The 17,970-nt window shown below is 51.5% G+C and overlaps 1 protein-coding gene across 1 annotated transcript; it reads right to left on the minus strand.

Annotated features, from left to right (window-relative positions):
* Nucleotides 1–541: 541 nt before the first annotated feature.
* Nucleotides 542–4,475, minus strand: LOC103768620 (protein FAM3D-like). Its single transcript, XM_008935773.1, has 8 exons — nt 4,307–4,475; nt 3,973–3,993; nt 3,199–3,322; nt 2,890–2,948; nt 2,466–2,516; nt 1,104–1,188; nt 841–967; nt 542–631 (listed from the first exon to the last, which is right to left on the minus strand). The coding sequence occupies exons 1-8, from the start codon at nt 4,473–4,475 to the stop codon at nt 542–544; spliced, it is 726 nt and encodes a 241-aa protein (XP_008934021.1).
* Between the last annotated feature and the right edge of the window lie 13,495 nt (nt 4,476–17,970).

Consider the following 17,970-nt stretch of genomic DNA (forward strand, 5'->3'; position numbering starts at 1 on the left):
CAAATATTACCCTGCATTGCTGCAAGCCATCCCTCTGGCTATCTGGCCTTACTGTGGCTGTAGGAAACAGCAAGGGGTTGGCAGGAGCTCCAGGGGGAAACCACGGAGGCCTGGGCATCCCCAGGGATGACTTTGCCTTGTGCCATGTGGGGAGGGGAGCACCCGTGTGCAGTGCTGTGGGATGGGTGGTGGCAATGCCTGGCTGGTGGCAGAGGAAGAGTGTCTGCAGGGAAATGTGGTAGGAGTGTTTTATAATTAGATGTTCTATTTAAGAAATATGAAAAGCCTTCTACAAAGTTTTTTGTTTAAAGACAGAAAAATAAAATCCCCCAGATTGACCCCTAGGTAAGGACAACTTGGCTGAGGCCTGGCTGGGCGTTTGCTCAGGCTCTGCAGGCTCTGGTACAGCTCTTCTCCAAGCCCTGTGCAGCCCCTGCTGTGAAATGGCTGGTCCCTGGGAGCAGGCAGCGGCAGCTTGGCTCTGTGACTGGGCTGGGGTCCCTGGGTTGTCCCTGTGAGACTGGCAGGCTGAGGCTTGATGCTAGTCCATCTTCCTGGGGGCACAGCCTTCCATCTCCAGCAGCTCAGGCCAGCCATCATATTTGTTTGTCTTCTTATCATTTTTGATGTGCTGCAGGAAGAAAAGGAAAGAGGAAAATGAATGAGGAGGTTGGTGGCACAGCACAAGTTTGCAGTGTGACAAAACTTGCTGCTTGGCTCATCGTGGAGGATACTACCACTGGCCCACGTCTTCTGCAGACAGGGAGGTGAGATGTAGCTCAGGAGGTGCTATGAAGAGGATGAGAACCTCTAGAGCTCGTGGCAGGGGAGGTGATGTACCTCTTCAAATGGGCTCTTGTTCTTCAGCCCTTTTGCTCCCAAGAAGACCCAGTTGTCCCGGAAGCCCAGCTTGCTCACGTGGCTGCTTCCTAGTTCTTCAAAATGTGCCCGTACTTTGTTGTTCATCCTGAAAGAGGGAAAGAAGAGCGCTGCCAGGTGAGCATCCCCTCCTGTTGCCTTTCTGCTGCTGGCAGCAACACCTCCAGGTGTCTGTGGCTGTGGGTTCCTGGGGAGCCAGGTGTTGCTCCCAGGGCCAAACTCACTTTGTGGCAGCGTCATCGTAGCTGGCTGTCAACACGATGGTGCCGTGCTTGATCTGTTGGAGGAAGGTATCCAGTTTGTTGATATCTGGGAGAGACAAGCAGCAGGGAAAGAAAAAGGGATTTAGCAGGGACTGCTGTGTGGCAGCTGGGGGAACCTCCTCTCGGTCAGTGGGAAATATCCTGACTGTGCTGGTGCTAGCTGAGATTTAGAGTCATGAGCTTGGGGAGGAAGCGGGTCCTAGGTGCTGCATTCCCATCTTGTGTTCCCACCTGGGCTGTCCTGCAGCACCCACTGCAGGGGGCAAATTGCTCCTAAACTTTGCTCGCTAATTGTGAAATCCAGTTATGTGGATTTACTTTCCCACGTAAGAAACGCACCCGCTCTTCTGCAGAGCTGCCTGCCCTGCGATCCTGCAGTGTCCTGTGCTGCGGGAATTACTCCTCAGCCCACATCCACGGGATGCTCGACTCCAATGCCCCATCTAGTGGCACAGGAGCCAGCTGCCTTCTCCTTCCCGCCTGCCTTCGCAAACTCAGCCAGAAATCTCATGATATTGGTGTTTCTCCTTAAAAACTCCAGAATTACCAAGAACAAGTTGCAAAACCAAAGCAGATAGAGTGATTGATCCCTGCAGAAGGCTCAAACAGCAAAGCGTAAATCGAAAGCACTACAGAGTTTGGTTTAGCGTGTGATTTTTGAGGAGTCCTGCCAAAACCCTGGAGAAGTTTGGTAACAGCTTTGTCACAGCAGTGGGATTTACAGCATCCTGTAAGTCAGTGCCAGGCGGGCTGTGGGGGGGGTGCTGCCCCAGCCCAGGGCATCTTCTTCCTGCTAGGAAGATTGTTTGAAGCTGGCAGGCGCAGGGATGTGGCCTTTGCTGCCACCAGGCTCTGCTCCCTGTGCCCAGCCTTGCTGGGGCTGAGAGCCACATCTCGCTGCCGTGCACTGAGCTCCTCATTGATCCTCCTGTGAAGGGCAGGAAAGCAAGCTGCTGCTTAGCCACCACCAGCATTCAGAAACTGAACTCATAGCTGCAGAACCTCTGGATTAGTGTAGCTACCTGCTTTCAGAAAGTAGCCTCTTTCAGGTCTCAAGTGCCCTGGTTTATGTTTTTCAGGCTACTGTACACACATAAAAGGAGCGGGAAGCCGACCTTGGATGTGGATGCATTAGTAGGACTCCAGACACAATGGCCTTGGGGAAAGCCGAGCTTTTACCGCCTGAGCTGGTGATCCTGGTCAAAGTCTACTAGACTTTATAATTAAATACACGACAGAGGAGCAGCCTGAATAGCTGGCAGCCAGAAGTGCTGGTGTGAGGCCCGTCTGGGAACAACCAAAGTGCAGAGCGATCGCACATACCTCCGGAGTACATGTCGAAGGTGTCTGTCCTCAGGAGCTGCCCACTTGTTCCTGAAAGGTTCAAATTCAGAGCAGAGCACAGTGAGTTTACACTGGGATGGCCCAAGGCTTTGCCTGGCCGCTGGCTTGGGTTTCCTGCTGCAAAATGCTTTGCTCTTCCCTCAGTGTGTCGTATTTGCTGTGGTGGTGAGTGTGTTGCTCAGTGGAGTTCATGCAGCCATCATGCATGACCCGGGTGAGTTTGTTCCCATCTTCTTGGCAGTGCTTGCAGCCATAATTGTGACTTTGTGCTCCATGCAACACCAGACTGATGTGCTTTTGGTCCAGCCACAGTGCTGAGGATGGGGCCCTGGTGGCTTGTTCCCCCTGGGGAGAGAGTGACCCTGGCCATGGGGAGAAGGGGGTTATTGCCCACCCCACTCACCATTCACCAGCGCAATGTTCAGGCCTCTGCCAACGTTGTTTTTCACACTGCTCATGAGGCTGGAAAGGAAAGCAGAGAGCACCAGTAAGTCAGGGATGTCCTAGAGATGCTGGGGCCAGCAAAGCTGAGATGGGGTAAAGTGACTGCAGACATAAAAATATCCCCAGAAGTGGTAGCAAAGGAAACTAGTTTGAAATGTTTTTAAACCACCATGCACTGTGGTGGCCCAATGCACTCGGGAGAGGCCGGGCTCTCCGTGCTGAAGCTCAGCCAGGCCCGGCTGCCCCGTCCCCACCCTGTGCTGCTCACATGGCGCCGTCGAAGCAGATGGACGGTCCCACCACGTTTGCAGCACCACTGATGATCTTGAAGGCAAAGTAGTTCTGGCGGCAGCTCTTGTGGTTCCCACACTTGTGCTGGGGTGGCTGCTTGCCTGTGAGGGAGAAGCAGAGCTGCCAGCCTTGGTGTTTGCCCCGTGGGGGGACACCAGCTGTGTTCCTGAGCAGGACTGGCACTGGGGCATAGTGGTCCACTCAGGGGGCAACTCCTGGACTGGGTTCTTGCATGAAGGAGGCTTGTCCTAGGGCTGGGACCAGCTGCTTGTTTGAGGTTTGCAGTGCAGAGGCTTGGGGTGGGATGGGCTGACCTGGGTGCCCCAGTGGGTGGGAGCAGTGGGACAGGGTGGCTGATGCCGTGGGGGTTGCAGAGAGGGTGTGCCAGGTTGTGTCTGGTGCTGGCACTTGTTCAAGCCTGTCAGGGTTTTTCTGCCCAGAGCTTCCCCATTCTTGGCCAGGGTAGGGAGCTGTGCACGCTGCCTGGATAGGGCCTGTGACCTGCTTCTTGCTGTAGCCTGTGGCCTGAGGGTTTCTGCTAGGGCAGGGGAATCACATGAAGGTTTGCGTGCTTGCAGAGCCCACCGAGGCCACTGCTGCTGTGTGCAGTAATGAAACTCCCCTCAGTTTAGGAGGGTGGGATTTTTGCCTTGGGAAGGGGGCTCTTGAGGGCAGCTGTCATGTTTCTACCATCACCCCTTGCCTCGGAGCAGTGTTGTGTGATGGAGGTGGTGTCGAGAGCGGTACTCACTGCTGGGCTTGTCCGTGGCACCTGTGGGTACCAAGGAGGGGGGTTAGACATCCCAGAGAGCTGCTGGCTCTTCCCCACCTCACGAGCAGCCATTCGGGTGCTAGCTCTCCAAAACTGCTCTCTGTTCCTCCAAGCACCCCTGGAGCCACCCACCTTGGTGCAGCTTCCCCCCGTGCTGTCCCACCGCTGCCCTAATGGTCAGAGCTGGTGGCTGTAGCCATGGCCGGGCACTATGAATGTTCATGGCAGCTGTATGCAGCTCTGGGGCCTCGTTTGCCATGGGGTCACCCACTACCTCCCTCTGGACCTGACTGGAGCCCCACTGTTGCCTCACCGAGCCAGCTTCTCAGGCTGATGGTTTTCCAGCTCCGGTCGAAGTACGTCTGGACGATGAACCACGTGCCCAGCAGCACGAGGAAGAGTGCCGTGTACCGGATCACCCCTGCAAGGGCCAGGGGGAACCAGGTGAGAGCAGCAGCAGCACCTCTTGGGGACTGGAGCATCTATATGGCTTCCTGGGGGCTTGGGCTGTGTCTTCAGGTTACCAGGCACAGGGTGACAGACAGCACTTGTGTGGTGGGAAGGCATCTAACACTCCTTCCTTCACACTCTAAAAGGACTTTGATCTCTCAGTATCTCCAGAGCATGTGGTGGTGCTCAGATAGGCACCTTATCACTTCTACTGGGAGGCACTATTCATATTTCTCTCTGCATTAAAGTAAATCTGATAATTACTCAGAAAGCTATGTGGATCCAAATACTTCTGTTCCCAGTGCTGGGAAGGCCGCTATCCCCCAATTAGTCACTAGCTACAGCCAAGCAGCTGCTAATACAAATGTGATTGGCATTTGGCTTTACAGCAGCGCTCGTTGGAGCAAAACGTTCCAGTCCTGCATGGAAAGAGTAGAAAAATATACTTATATTGCAGCTGAATGGCTCTTATGGAACCAGGAACATCTCAATAGCAATCTCTTCCAAGCTGCATAGGGTTTCACTGGGAAAAATACAACAGGCTGGAATCTATACAAATCTTTCAAAAACCTGTTGCTTATATAAAGGTCCTTTCCCATGGCCCTGGCAGGGGAAGTTCAGAGTAGCTGGGTTTGGAAGGGGGCATGTATATGAGAAGGAGACATAAAGAAATGCAGAAAAATGGACATAGGAAAGTAAATCTCTGCTTCCCTCCTTACCTGTCACCCGCAGCATGGTTGGGAGACAGAGCACGACCAGGGGGGTGGTCAATGGGCACAGGTCACACTGAGACAAAAGAAGGAAATACCATAAATCATACCTGTAACCCACCAAAGCCAGGCAGATACTAGATGAAAAAAAATAACTGCTGTGTTTAGGCATATTTGCAATACGAGATCACCAAAGATGTATAAATTCTTATCAGGCTTATGGGCTTGGTCCCACCCTGGTGTTGAAATCCTGGGTGCTGTACATGGGAGCAGGCTGCACTGGCTGAGCTTGCTTCATTTTTAAGCCTCTGAACCCCTCACTGGAAGCATCCACTGCCCTGTGCACTCCTGGTTCACATCCTTTTCTGGGTAGTGCTTTTCTAGTCTGCTGACAGCGACAAGCTCAAGGAGCGTGTTTTTGATCATGGCTTTGCTGCATTTCCTTCTGGGATGATGCAAAGTAGGTTTCAAATCTTAGGGGCTGCAAAATGCCATCTGAGGATAAGCTGTGGGTTGGCCTTGCCCAGTGAGGGACGCTGTGGAAACAAGCTTGTCCTCTTTAAAACCAGAAAGGGAAGGGAAGAAGGGCAGCGCCATAGAGCTGGGCAGTGCAGCCAGGTTTGAGGATGCCTGGCTTAAGAACAGAAATATTTCCACCCGTCCACATCCTGAAGTGTCCTCGCCCATGTGAATGGAGAGTGGTTGTCATTTGGAGCATAAACTCTTTCCTACCCAAGTGAGTCCATCTGCCCCCCGAACCCCCTGCTGCCACCCCAGTGGCTGGGACAGGCATCCGCCACCCCATGCACTGTGCTCCTGGGTGCTGAGCACCCATTCCTACCTTCAAAATTCAGTGCTGCAGCCTGGTGAACGTCTGCTCTGGAAACCACCCTGGAGTCCTAAGGTAAATTGTCACCTGTGATGCATGTGCTCAGAGTTAAAAGAACGTAATGTTACCTAAAGCAGACCTTTTGTGAGACTTGTCATGAAAAAAATGTAGAAGAGCTGTGCTGAGAGTTGTTTTTCCTGTTTGAAGGGCAAACAGGAGCAGCGAGTTGTAGCAGGGCTGGGCTGAAAGTTGGTTTTAGGCTGCTGTGTCATGAGGAAGGAGAGAAGAGCTTTGCCTCCTGCCCAGCCCTGCTGTGGGCCCCGTCCTGGGGCTTGTGTTCAGGGAAGGTGCCCGTGGCCACGTGAATGCCATCCTCCCTTGGTCCCATGCATGGGTGGGATGGACCTAGTATCCTCCTTCAGTACCCTGGTGAGATGCTTCCCTTGCACCCTGGAGCAGATTGCAGTATCACTGCATGGGGCTTTTAGGCAGCCTTAAAAACAAGGAGGAAAATGATCTGTGTGGCAGGAGGAAAGCCCTTTGCTTCCCTGCTTGGCCTGAGACCCCAGAAGGAGCTTGCAGTGTGGGGCAGCGTGGCTGGTGTCTGGCCCAAGTGTCAGCCCTGCAGTGATGTTTCAGCTGTAAGCCTGTGGTGAGGAGGAGCTGCCAAAGCTGCTCTGGCAGGGAGCTAGCAGCTGCCCGGAGAAGCATAGCCTCATGTCTTATCTACATTTCCAAAAGTCCCTTCCAACCCAAGACGTTCTATGGTTCTATGGCTGTGACAGTGGTTGTGATAGGGAGGCAGCTAAGCACACTCGCTTCCCTGCAGCATCTCAATTCTCAACTCTGCAGCTATTCCTCCCAGAGGAAGGTGGCCATGAGCAGGAATCTGTCTCTGCAGGAGGTGGCACAAAGGTCCACAATGCTTGCAGCTCTTCCCAACACCACCTTACCCTGGCCCATCCAACGCCCCTGGCCTGGTGTCCCTGAAATGGATGTAAACTAGTGTGGGAGCTGGCATGAACAGGCTCATTTCACTGAACTGGTGGAAGAGCCACAGACCTGAAAATGGACAATTTAAAGGTTTTGGAGGACAAATGATGCCTGTGGCTGGATGTGGTGGGATGGCACCAGGCTCTTGCCTTTTGATTCTTTTCCCATGAAGTTTTGTTTTTGAAATGCAGGGAGCCTCTCTCATGCCTGGTTCCCCAGCCTGGTGCCTGATCTCCTGATGGGGGCAGAAAAAGCAGCCTTTAAAACCCCCCTTGGCGAGTCACAGAGCCTTCAAAACTGGTATTGCTTTGCTTCTGGAACTGGTTGAGTTCCCCCTGCCAAATGCCATGGGCAGAGCCCAGAGCTGCTGAGGATTTAGACCTGGGCCATGGAGCAGGACTCCACTGGATTTGCAGAACAATCCCCATTTGGTCCCTGCAGCTGCCCCATTGCACATGGCTCTTCTTTGCCAAACTTGTGGTTTTTTTCCCTATGAACGTATTGATTTCATTGCAGAGAAAGAGAAATGGAAAAATAAACTGATAAACACTTCCACTTTAGGGATGTCATGTATTTATTCAGGCTATTTATCTTCAGCTTAATTCCAGGTAAAATTTATTGGGCAAAGTCCCTGGGTGGTGAAACCTGATTGCACTACAAAAGGGTAGCCCTGTCCTGGGATTTCTTTTATGTTCTCTTTTAATTGTTTGGAATTTTTTTTTTTTTTTTTTGTTGAGGCTGTGCCAGAAAGAAAAGTGACCATGACATCTAGCAGAGAGTGACTTGCAGGAGAAGGAGAAAGGAAGGAGCTGTGGTGAGTGGTAAATAGGGTTATTTGTCTAATAAACCTGAAACTTATTTGCTCAAAAAGCATTCCAGGAACAAAAAGGTGCTCAGACAAATATTGCTAAAGAGCTCTGTGGTGTTGTAAGGCAAAGGCTCCACCCTGAGCCTGCGCGCGTTTGGCAGCGTGGAGTTATGGCTGCCCGGAAATCGGGGCAGATCCCTACTCTCACAGGGAGGGTTTCCAGGATGCAGGAGGGGAATATTCCCAGTTCCTCCCAGTGCTCCAGAAAAGCTTTACTTTTCTCTCCCAGAAACTTCTGCCTTTGTTGGGTTTGGGTTTTTGTGGGGTAATTTTTTCTGCTTTTTGAGCCCTATTTGTCCCTCTCTCTCCCAGCAGGTCCCTGACCACGAACAAGACATCCCAAAAGCCCAAATTTTTTTGAGCCCAAAGCCAAATCACTACAAGTTGCCTCTCTGGTGAAGTTTTCCCAAGCAGGGAACAAACAGCTATGGGGGCGATAAGAGCCGGAGGGAAGCGATTGTGTCTCCTCCAGCATGAGAACAGCAGCTCGGTGGGGGTCTCTGTGCCATGGATTGCAGGCTGTGCCAAAGTGGCCTGTGCCAAAACGCCAGGGCACAGGGAAGGACACGAGTGCTGGTGCTCAGGGCTGGCAGCAAGCTGCCTGCTGGGAGGAGCTGCTTCTTGGGGCTGAAAGCACAAGGTAAGCATGGACCATGCAGCAGTTCCTCCACTGGGCAGCCTCAGTGAAGGGCTCTGGTTTGCAGCAATTGCAAGCATGGAAGGACCTGAAATGCATCTTTGGCAGCTAGCAAGGCCCTGGGTGTCAGCACCTTGAGGGGTTCCAGTCAGCATCTGGGAGGTGTCCCGGCTGTTGGGGTTGTACCTAGAGAACACTCTGTAAATTCATCCAAAGCCACAATCAAAAAAGAAGTTTGCCCTGGATCACACATCACACACATATCACCTCATAATGGGTGGAAACATGGACTTAATCCTTGCTGTTAACACAGGTAGTTCATTAAGTCTGTCTATGAAACCAGCACAGATGCACCTTGTAGAAAGGACACCAGTGCAAGGGGTTTCCACTTCACCTCCTTGCTACAAGAAAGAGGAACAACTAAAACCTCCCCTGTACAACCCCTAACCTGCCAGTAAGTCAAAAGAAAAGTGCTGCCGAAGTCACGGAATTTCAGTCTAGAGACCTGGTTGCCATGGTCAGGGACAGGACAAGCCTACGTACCGCTCAGTGTCCTGGGTGCGCCGTCCCCCTCCGCAGGCTGTGTGGGTGCTGGGGCATCCCGGGGAGCTGGGGCACCATGTGCTTGGCAGCGTGGCACTGCAGCTGCCCAGCCCAGCCGGGTCCTCTGTGACTCATGGCACCTCCCTGAGCCTTATCTCCCTGCCCAGCACAGGGCTGGGCCCCCTGGCATGTCATTCCGCAGGGCACGGTGGCCAGTTGTGGTTGGGAGCAGCTGTCATACAGGAGGGAAAAAAAGTCATTAGAGTCATACCTGTGCCCACAACCTTGTGCATTTCCTTTGGGGGTTTTCTCTACTTTGGCACTTGATTTTTTGTTGTATCAGAAGAGGAAAACCTCTCGCAGGGTGGGTACCAGCCTGAACCTCTGCATTTGCACTAAATGCATGCACTGTGTTTGATGGGGCGGCATGGCTGGTGGTGGGCACAGCAATGGCAGGGGCTGGGCACAAAGCCAGGATTTAGTGTCTGCCGGTGTGGGATAAATCTGGAATAACCTGATCTCTTGGGTTTTCCCCCTGGCTGCACTGCACGTGTGTGTGCTGGCCCCGAGCGCTGCTTTGCTGCCTCCCGTTTGCAGGAGGCTGGGGGTTCCCTTTTCAGTTAAGCATTTATTTATCCAGCAACAGTCCTGAACTCCGAAGGAGTCCTGAGTTAACTGTAGATACAGATTCAGGCCTTTTTCTTTTTAATCATTTATTGTTATAATTATGTTTCTGAAGAAAGAAATCACTCCTTGGAGACTCCAGCCCTGCAGTTAGCACTAGAGGCCCTATACATTTTCCAAAGCTCAACCTCGTTTACCTGGCAGCTGAAAACAAAAGTGTTCCCATTCCTTTTTCATTTTCATTCCCATCAATTAGAAGAACCAAGCAGCTTCTCTTGGAGCTTTTAAAGCAATTTTCATCCACAAGCCAGTGCAGGAGATAAGGAGCTGGCAGCAGCAGTGCTGCCGTGGGGACTGCAGCTTGCAGAGGGCTGGAGCACAGCCCCTGTGGGACTGATGCTGCTCCCTGGTCATTACTGTAATACCTGAGGGTGCTCGCTGCAGAAAACCATGCACTGAGCTTTTCTTCACTTCCCCCCAGCTCTGATCCCCAGTGCTGGGCATGGGATGCAGGGTGTGGCCCGGGTCCTGCTCTGTGCACCAGAGGAAATTTCAGCCTCTACACCAAAACTTTCCAGACAGGGAACAGAAAAGCAAACACAGGCCTGGGCTTTGCATTGGGATAATTATTGCTCTTGGAAGGAAATTTTAGCTGTGATGAGAGTCTGGGCTTAACCCAGTCTAACTGAGAGCCCTCCTCCCTCCCCGGGGCCATACCCTCCCCATCAGATAGTTTAGCTGCTGGCAGTAGCCGGAGCCCCGGCGTGCTGCCACACGTGGCTCTGCTCCGTCCCACACGGGAGCCAGCCCATGGCATGGGGCCTCTGCTGCCCTGGGGGATGCCTGTTTCCTGACGAAATTCTCCTCCTGCTTCAAGGGACCTGAGGCTCCCCCGGTTCTCTATGGAGATGGAGATGTTGCTGCTGCTTGCAGACGAAATGAGCAAAACACATCAGTGGGGCTGGAGACCTCGTCATCCCAACGAAGAAACCTTGAGTGGAATGTTTCTGCTCCCTGGAACTGCACATTTCATCCCAGATGTTTCCCTGAAACTACAGGAAAGGATGGGGAATTGTGCACTTTTCTAGTGGGATGTGTCTGCAGCATAGCCCAAGTGCTGGTGCTGGTGTGGGGAGCCCTTGTGTCGCGTCCCCGTGCCTTGAGGGAGACCAGATTTGGCCCATCTGCTGTTGCATCCCGCAAAAAGGTGCTTTTAGATCACAGCTAACATTAGTTGAATACATCAGGTGCTGGGAACAAGGCATCATCTTGGTCCCGGCTCAGCAAATAATTAACCGGTGCAGTACAATGGAATTACATCAGCCCCATCTCCAGGCTCCTTCCAGGAGAGTTCTGCGTGATATAGAGAAAGAGAAATTAAGGAAAAATAAGAAAAGTCTGCCAGTCTGGGGAGTGCAAAGTGCCTGGGCTGTGAGGAGCACCATGGCAGGATCAGCTGAGTGAAGTGGCAGGTGAGGAGCTGCTCTCCTCCTCCTCCTCACTCCTTGTGCCAGCGCTGTCCGCATGGGCCTCTTCAGGACCCCAGCAGCTGGTGAGAAGCATTGGTGGCTCCTGCCAAAAAATTGCAGTGGCTGCAGGACTGCCCCTCTGAAGAGCTGCTTCCTCTGAGAGCTCAGCACCAGGGACACGCTGCTTTGCAAGGTGCTCGCTGGGCTCAATCACAAATCCTGCTGCTCTTAGGAAAGGTTTGGGCACTGCCACTTTGCAAACTTTGCCCTGAAATGTTCTGTGGCTGTGTGGTTTCTGATTGCTCATGGTGGGCTGAGCCACGTTCCACAGATGTTAACTGCAGCACCTTTCCAGGGAAGCAGGCTTCTGTTTACCTAGTGTTAAACAGCACCTGCACTGCCTGCGCGGAGCAGGCGGGCGAGGGGAGGGTTGTCCCACAGCCCACACCTCCCTGCCTGAGCCACCACGGGGTTTGTTCACCCACCAATAAACCATCCTGCTCCGCTACTCGCCTCTGCTCTCCCACTTTTTCACAGGTTAATGAACAGCAGTATTTCACTGACCAAAGAGTGAAAAATGCCAGCAAACTGATGATACATCCCATCAGTTTCACCGGCGTCCCTGTGACCAAATGCAGCCCCAGTGCACCACCGGTGGGGTTCCCTTGTGCCCCATGGGCTGAAGAAGAAACGTGAGAGGACGAAGTTTGATCCATAACATCACAATTTGGACGAGGAAGGTGAAAAAGCAGTTCCGGGAGAGGCGGTGGCGGGCTGGCCGGCGTGCCGGCGGGTCTCGGCGGCAGCTGGGCTCTGCCGGCTTTTGGGGGTGCTGTTGCGTAGCGCATGGCCGCGGCAGCACAGCCTCTGCTGCCGGCTCTGCCGCCGGGCGGGGAAATCAGCACTGCTTCTGCCCGAACAGAGAAACGAGCTCGGGCGGTGCTAAGCCCCAGTCTGCGGGCCCAGCGCAGCCAATCTGTTTTTATTGTTTTGCAGGAATCCTCTGCCACCCAACAATGACAAATACCAGGAATTAGCGGAGTGTAATTACTCCGTATTAGCTGAATTCACAGATCATAAACAGCCATTGATTATTCCTAATTTCACATTTTTAGCATTCTGAATTGCAGCAATTATGCCTGTCCGAGAGAATTATCCTCTCTTTCAGCCCCTCAGGTCCCCAGACGCTGCCCTTCCTTTAAGATACTTTTTTACTGCTGAAAAAGAGGACATGTAACACAAATCCCTCCCGACTTCTACAACCAAATGCATCTCCCAGTCCCCAAATCCCTGCAGCTCTGCAGCCCAAAGGTTGCTCCTTTTGCTGCCAGCTTCCTCAAGATGCAGACAGGCGACTGGAGCGATCCATAACCCCTGGGCCACAGCTCGTTTCACCCAGCTTCCCCACAGAGGCCATTCCCAGCCCTGGCTCTCACTGCGGGGGTTGCGGGGATGTTGGTGGGAAGGGGCCTGGGCAGCACCAAAGCTTGCTGCCCATCTCCTGTCGCCAGCTGGTGCCCTGCAAGCAGTGCTCCTGTTTTAAGCATCATCTCCTTTTTGAAACACAATTGCAGGCCAGGACATGATTTCCAAATGCTAATTTGTGCCTCTAGTGAAATTGTGCTGGGGGCCTCTGTCTCCAGCCTGGTAACAACTGCACCATCCCCAGACAAGAGCTGTGAAAAGAGCTGGTAGACATCAGTGTTTTCTTGTTACAGACTAAAAGCAATATTAAAAAAAAATTAATGTAGCTATAAATTATTAATATTTACACAGGAAGTTTCTCACCCTATTAGTATCATATCATTAAATTTGTTTCTCACGCAGAGGTGCTGATTTCATTAGAAGCGTAGCAGAGCAGAGTGCCAGCTCTGCAGCCTGACCCCGTCAACTAATGATGAGAGGGGGAAGGATCCTGTGGTTCACTGATGGCAGAGCTTTTGGGACTTCTCCTTTCACATCACCCCAGTAAATACCAAGGGCTGGTGAGTGACTGCCACTGGGCATGAGCTGTGCTCTTGTGCTGTGCAAGAGGAGGTGGAGAGGATGGGTTGGCTCCCTGCCACAGGCCATGGGCTCCTGAGGTATGGCAAATACTTTGCTCTGGCCCACACAGCAATTTTTTTTTTTTATTTTGACATGATTTGCCCACCCTGGGCTGTGGTGGTGCAAGGGGATGAGGGTCCGAGAAGCCGCGGTCCAAAGCACTTCCCGCTGCCAGCATCAGGTGGGGAGTTATTTATTCCAGGCAGCAGCTCTGACCACCGAGCAGCAGCAGCAGTTGTTTTTTTTACTGCACCCATTCCTAGGACGTTGAAGAAGGATTATGCATGTTTCCACCAGGCCAGCTTTTTATTAGATTGCAGGCAGGGGTTAAACTGATCCTTGTCAGCACAAATATAATGCCCAGGGTGATGGGAGCGGCATAAATTGAGGACAAAAGGTGGCCACTTTTACCACTGCTCTCAAGAATGCTCTGCTGGTTTACTGCATCATTCGCTTTTTAATTGGGATATTTCCCTCTGGCCAGGGGACGTCTTTCCTTCCTTGTAAATGAGGTGCAATAAATAAATGGGCTAAGACAGTGTCTGAGGGGAGGTGAAGTGCAGAGGGCAGATTAGTGGCTGCACCAAAGCCCCTTGATCCCCCTGGTTTGCCATGACGGCACCGACCTCGGTCTAGCTTCCCCATGCTGGGGACACGGAGGTTGCCCTGTGGTGGTGAGGAGACTGCAGTAGTACAGATCAGAAAGGTGCTTCATCTGTTTGTCACCTCCATTTTTTTCCAGAGTACTGGCCTGTTAGCAGGGGGTGACGGTCCTCAGTGCTGTGTCGGTGGGGTGAGTTTATTTGTGGCCAGCCCTGTGTCATTTGCAGGAGCACATGATTACCATGCTCACCAGGCTGTCCAGGTCTGCGCATCGGTTACAGCAGAGCAGGACTATGGGGGTGCATCATCTGAATGCTCCAAAACTCCCTGCTGGCCACTCTCATTAGCAGGGAGGCATTAGAGGCTTCCCCAGCTGGGACCAGCAATGGGAAACATGGAGACATCGAGCGTGCGAGCCTGCGGGTGGGGATGCGGTTTTGGGGGGGCCGAGCACTGCCTGGGGCCTGGGCTGCTCTGCTGGCCCCAGGATCCCTCGCTGGGTGCCATGGCGTGTCCCAGCACGCTGACGGGCTGGGCGGGTTCGAGGGGTTCGTTTGCTCCTGCAGGCCAGGCCTGGCATGTGTGGTGGGTTGTGTGGGGGCTGCTGGCACCTGCTGCTGTAAAATACATCCCAGTGATTGACAGATGCATCGTTTCTGACTTGGTGGAGGATGTAGAGGGAAGACCTGAGAGCAGGAGCTCCTCTCTGGGGGAGAGCACCGTGTCCTGGTGAGATCTTTGTGAGCAGCCCATGCTGGTTTGAACACCCTCCCTTGCTGTGAAGGTGAGGGGTCCAGTTCCCAGCTACAGCACTGTTGAGAAGACAGCATGTACTCACATCCTGCCAAAAACCAGGAAAGCCTCCTATCTGCAGCTTCCAGGTACAGGCAGAGCTCTGGGCCTGCAGTGAATCACCACCTCGCTCAGATGAGTAAAGAAGTGTGGGTAAGCAGGTAACCCCACCTTCCATAGGTGGTGGGGATCTTGGAGCAGTGTAACAGCCCTCTTGCCTTCGGGAGCTGCTGCACAGGCTTCGGATTAGCAGCTGAAGCCAAAGTGCTTTGGCTCTGCTCTCTCTGAATCTGGTTTATGCCTCAAAGCCTGGGGCTGCCAGTCGGGGTGATGTGCAGCCCCCACAACCCTGCGTGCTGTGGGGGTCTGGCACACGGCCGCTCCGGCTTGGGACTACAAAGCATCTGCGAGGGAAATAAGATACTAATTCAGCTGTCCTGTTGTTTTTATTTGCCTGCAGCAGTAACTGATTAATTAGATATCTTCCACGCCCACTCTCCCAACCTCTCTGTGCTTGCAGCAGAGGAAATCCTGCCTTTGTGCTGCTAATGGACCTCACCGATCCAGTAAAGCATTACAATGCAGACAAAATGCCTCTTTAAAAAGTGCGATTAAAATTAAAACCCTCCGAGGAGAACAAAGACAGTGGGCCTTTTTGCATCTACTATTTTTATTGAGTTCTGTAACATTTGTAAAGTAGATCATTTCTATCGAGAGAGGCTATCTTTTCTCCCAAGATGTAATTCCTAGACTTCTTAAGGAAAATTTCTGCTCACAAAGGAAATAAAAGACAGAAATATGATGCTTTCTGACATTTGAACACGCTACTGAGAACCTGAATTAAAAGGAACAAACTCAGAAAGTATCATTTATACAGCAATCAACTTTAAAAAGTCACCATCTGCTAGGAGTTACCACCCGGTGTAAGAGTGTCTTTATTTCCAGGCAGAGAATAGGAAATGACTCGGGGAGCTCTGCTGCCCCTGCTGGGTTTGCCTTGGGGCCGCACACACGCTGAGCTGCGGTGGCCGCCGGGCCGTGGGGTGCCTATTGCTGCTCTCCTTTTGCTCCAGCTCACCACAGAATATAAATCTGAATACAGGTGCCATTAGGAGGAAAGATTTGGGGTTGTTAAAGTTATAGCATAGTGTCAGCTTTTTGAAAAGTCTAAAGGGCAAAAGAAATGACCAGAGCTGGAACAAGGGACCTGGCTTGGGTTTATATATAGACACTTGATTTTTTTTTCTTGCTTGCTGCTCACTTCTTTGCTGCCCTGGCCTGACCCCCCCTCGATGACATTTCCTGACCTCTCAGAGCCCTTTCTAGTTTTGTCTTCCTGTTTCATCATAATTGATCACAACATTACCAAATTCTTTGCCCTGTGCAGCTCTACTGGCTCTCACCTTGCAGGTTTTTTGCTTCTTTTTGGTCTTCCACTGCTCATAGTCTCCTAGAAAGGCTGTGAACTTTTTCATACTAAAATTTCCCATCAAATTTTATGTCTTCCACCAAGCTCACTCTGTGTTCAGGTGATGCTTGGCATAATTTAATCCTCTCTGCTACTACTGCCCAGTGTTGCTCTCTGTCTTGGCAGTCCTGGTGGTTTCCCTCTTACCACTACATGCACAAGAGCTGCGAGCACCATTTCAGGTCTTTGCTTTCTTGGAGTGACCAGGGAACTGCACTACATTCATGAAGCATATCAGCTGACAACTGAACAACTTGTGCAAGTTATTTCTGCATTGTTTGCCTTGAATTTTACACAACAGCACTGGAGGCTGGTGAGCTGTGGTGGCTTTTCTCCAGCATGTTTCCCATCAGTGTGCAACATTTATAATTGGAGTCTGCTTAGGTCAGAAGCAAGGAAGCAAGGCTGGGCCTGAGATGCAAATGATAAATACAAGAAGAGACGCAAACTGGTGCCCAGGGGTTTGAAGTGAATACAGGAGAAAACCACCTGTGTACTTCCAAGTTTCTCTTGTGTCTTTCCCATCGCCAAGCCCCATCACTGTCAGTGCTGCTGAGGGGTGTGGTCATGTTTTGAGTTGATGCACCAACAAAGACCATGGCAGGAAATTGTGTCTCTCTCCCCTTTTAGGACTTTCACACCTCCCATCCTAGTCCCCCACGAGGCCACTTTGTCCTGTCTCCTTTCCAAGCTCTTGTCCTGTTGCAGAGGCTGAGTCAGAGATGGTAGAAAGTCTTTGGTGCTGTGTTGCTTTGTGCATGGTGGGGAAAAAAATCTCTTTTGCCTTCCCCCTCAGTTACCTGTTCTGTGTGTGTTTGTAGCATTGTGCTGGGCTTCGGAACTGAGAGCGCCGGCAGTCCTCGCGGACTTGCCTTAAGGGTTTTAGTTGCATTTAATCACAATACTCTTATTGAAGTTTGGAGGCTTTATTTCAGGGCATATAATGGATAAATTAGTGTAATTGTGCTTTGTTGTGTGGAGACCTAGCCTTGGTTTGGCAGAAGGGCAGCCAACACATGCTCTGATGACAAATACTTCCAACCTGACCTGTGGGTCTGAAGTGCCTGAACCCCTGGGGCTTCATGGCCAGTGTGGCAAGATGTGGACCTACGTGCATCTTCTGCTGGATTTCTATCATCATCAGTCATCTAACTTCATTTACTGCAAATTTAAATACCTCTTTAAAAGCTGAATGGCACTCTGCTGTGAAGCACATAACCGACTTGCACAGGGGCAATTGCCAAGTGCCAGAACGGTCTCTTCGAGTTAACTTTTACATGTTTAAGCTTCTTTTAACTAGAGGATAAACGTCAGCAAGTTTCAGAAAGCAGGGTGGCACTGCCTTGAAGGACACCAAATAACATTTCTATTTTTCCCTGTAAATCAGCTGCCTTGGGAACCTGCATTACCATCTCATTGGTGACCTGCTTTGGATTTATCACCAGGAGAAATCGACATGCTCCGAATTGTCTATAATCCTTCTGACGGAGGGGGTTGAATGGGCTGGGATTTTGTTTCTTTGTTGAGATGAAATGTAATTACTTTATGGGGTTTGCATGGTGTGTTAAATTCTGCTGGTATTAAAGCGTGATACAAGTTATAGAACTGTGCCGGTTGCTGGAGATTTATGGAATAAGAGGTATAATTTCACACTTCACTGCATTTTATTTTGAAGTTGGATGTTGATGTGCTGTTCAGTTGTTTAGATGTGTTTATTTAGCCTTTACTCTTGGTTAAGACAAGTACACTGAGGGATTTGATGAGTGAGAGGCTGGAGTTGCCTTCCTCACTTTCTGCAGGAGGTGCCTGAGAGAGTGTGAAGTCCTGTGCTGGAGCCCCGGCCCCAGCGTCCCTTACAGTGAAAACACCAACAGTTCAAGCACTATGGTCTTAGAGGGTGAAAAGTCTTTCTTCTGCCTGCTATATTTCAATAGTTTTCTTAGCT

Source organism: Merops nubicus, unplaced genomic scaffold (assembly GCF_000691845.1).
Source record: "Merops nubicus isolate BGI_N331 unplaced genomic scaffold, ASM69184v1 scaffold16782, whole genome shotgun sequence".
NCBI classification, from domain to species: domain Eukaryota; kingdom Metazoa; phylum Chordata; class Aves; order Coraciiformes; family Meropidae; genus Merops; species Merops nubicus.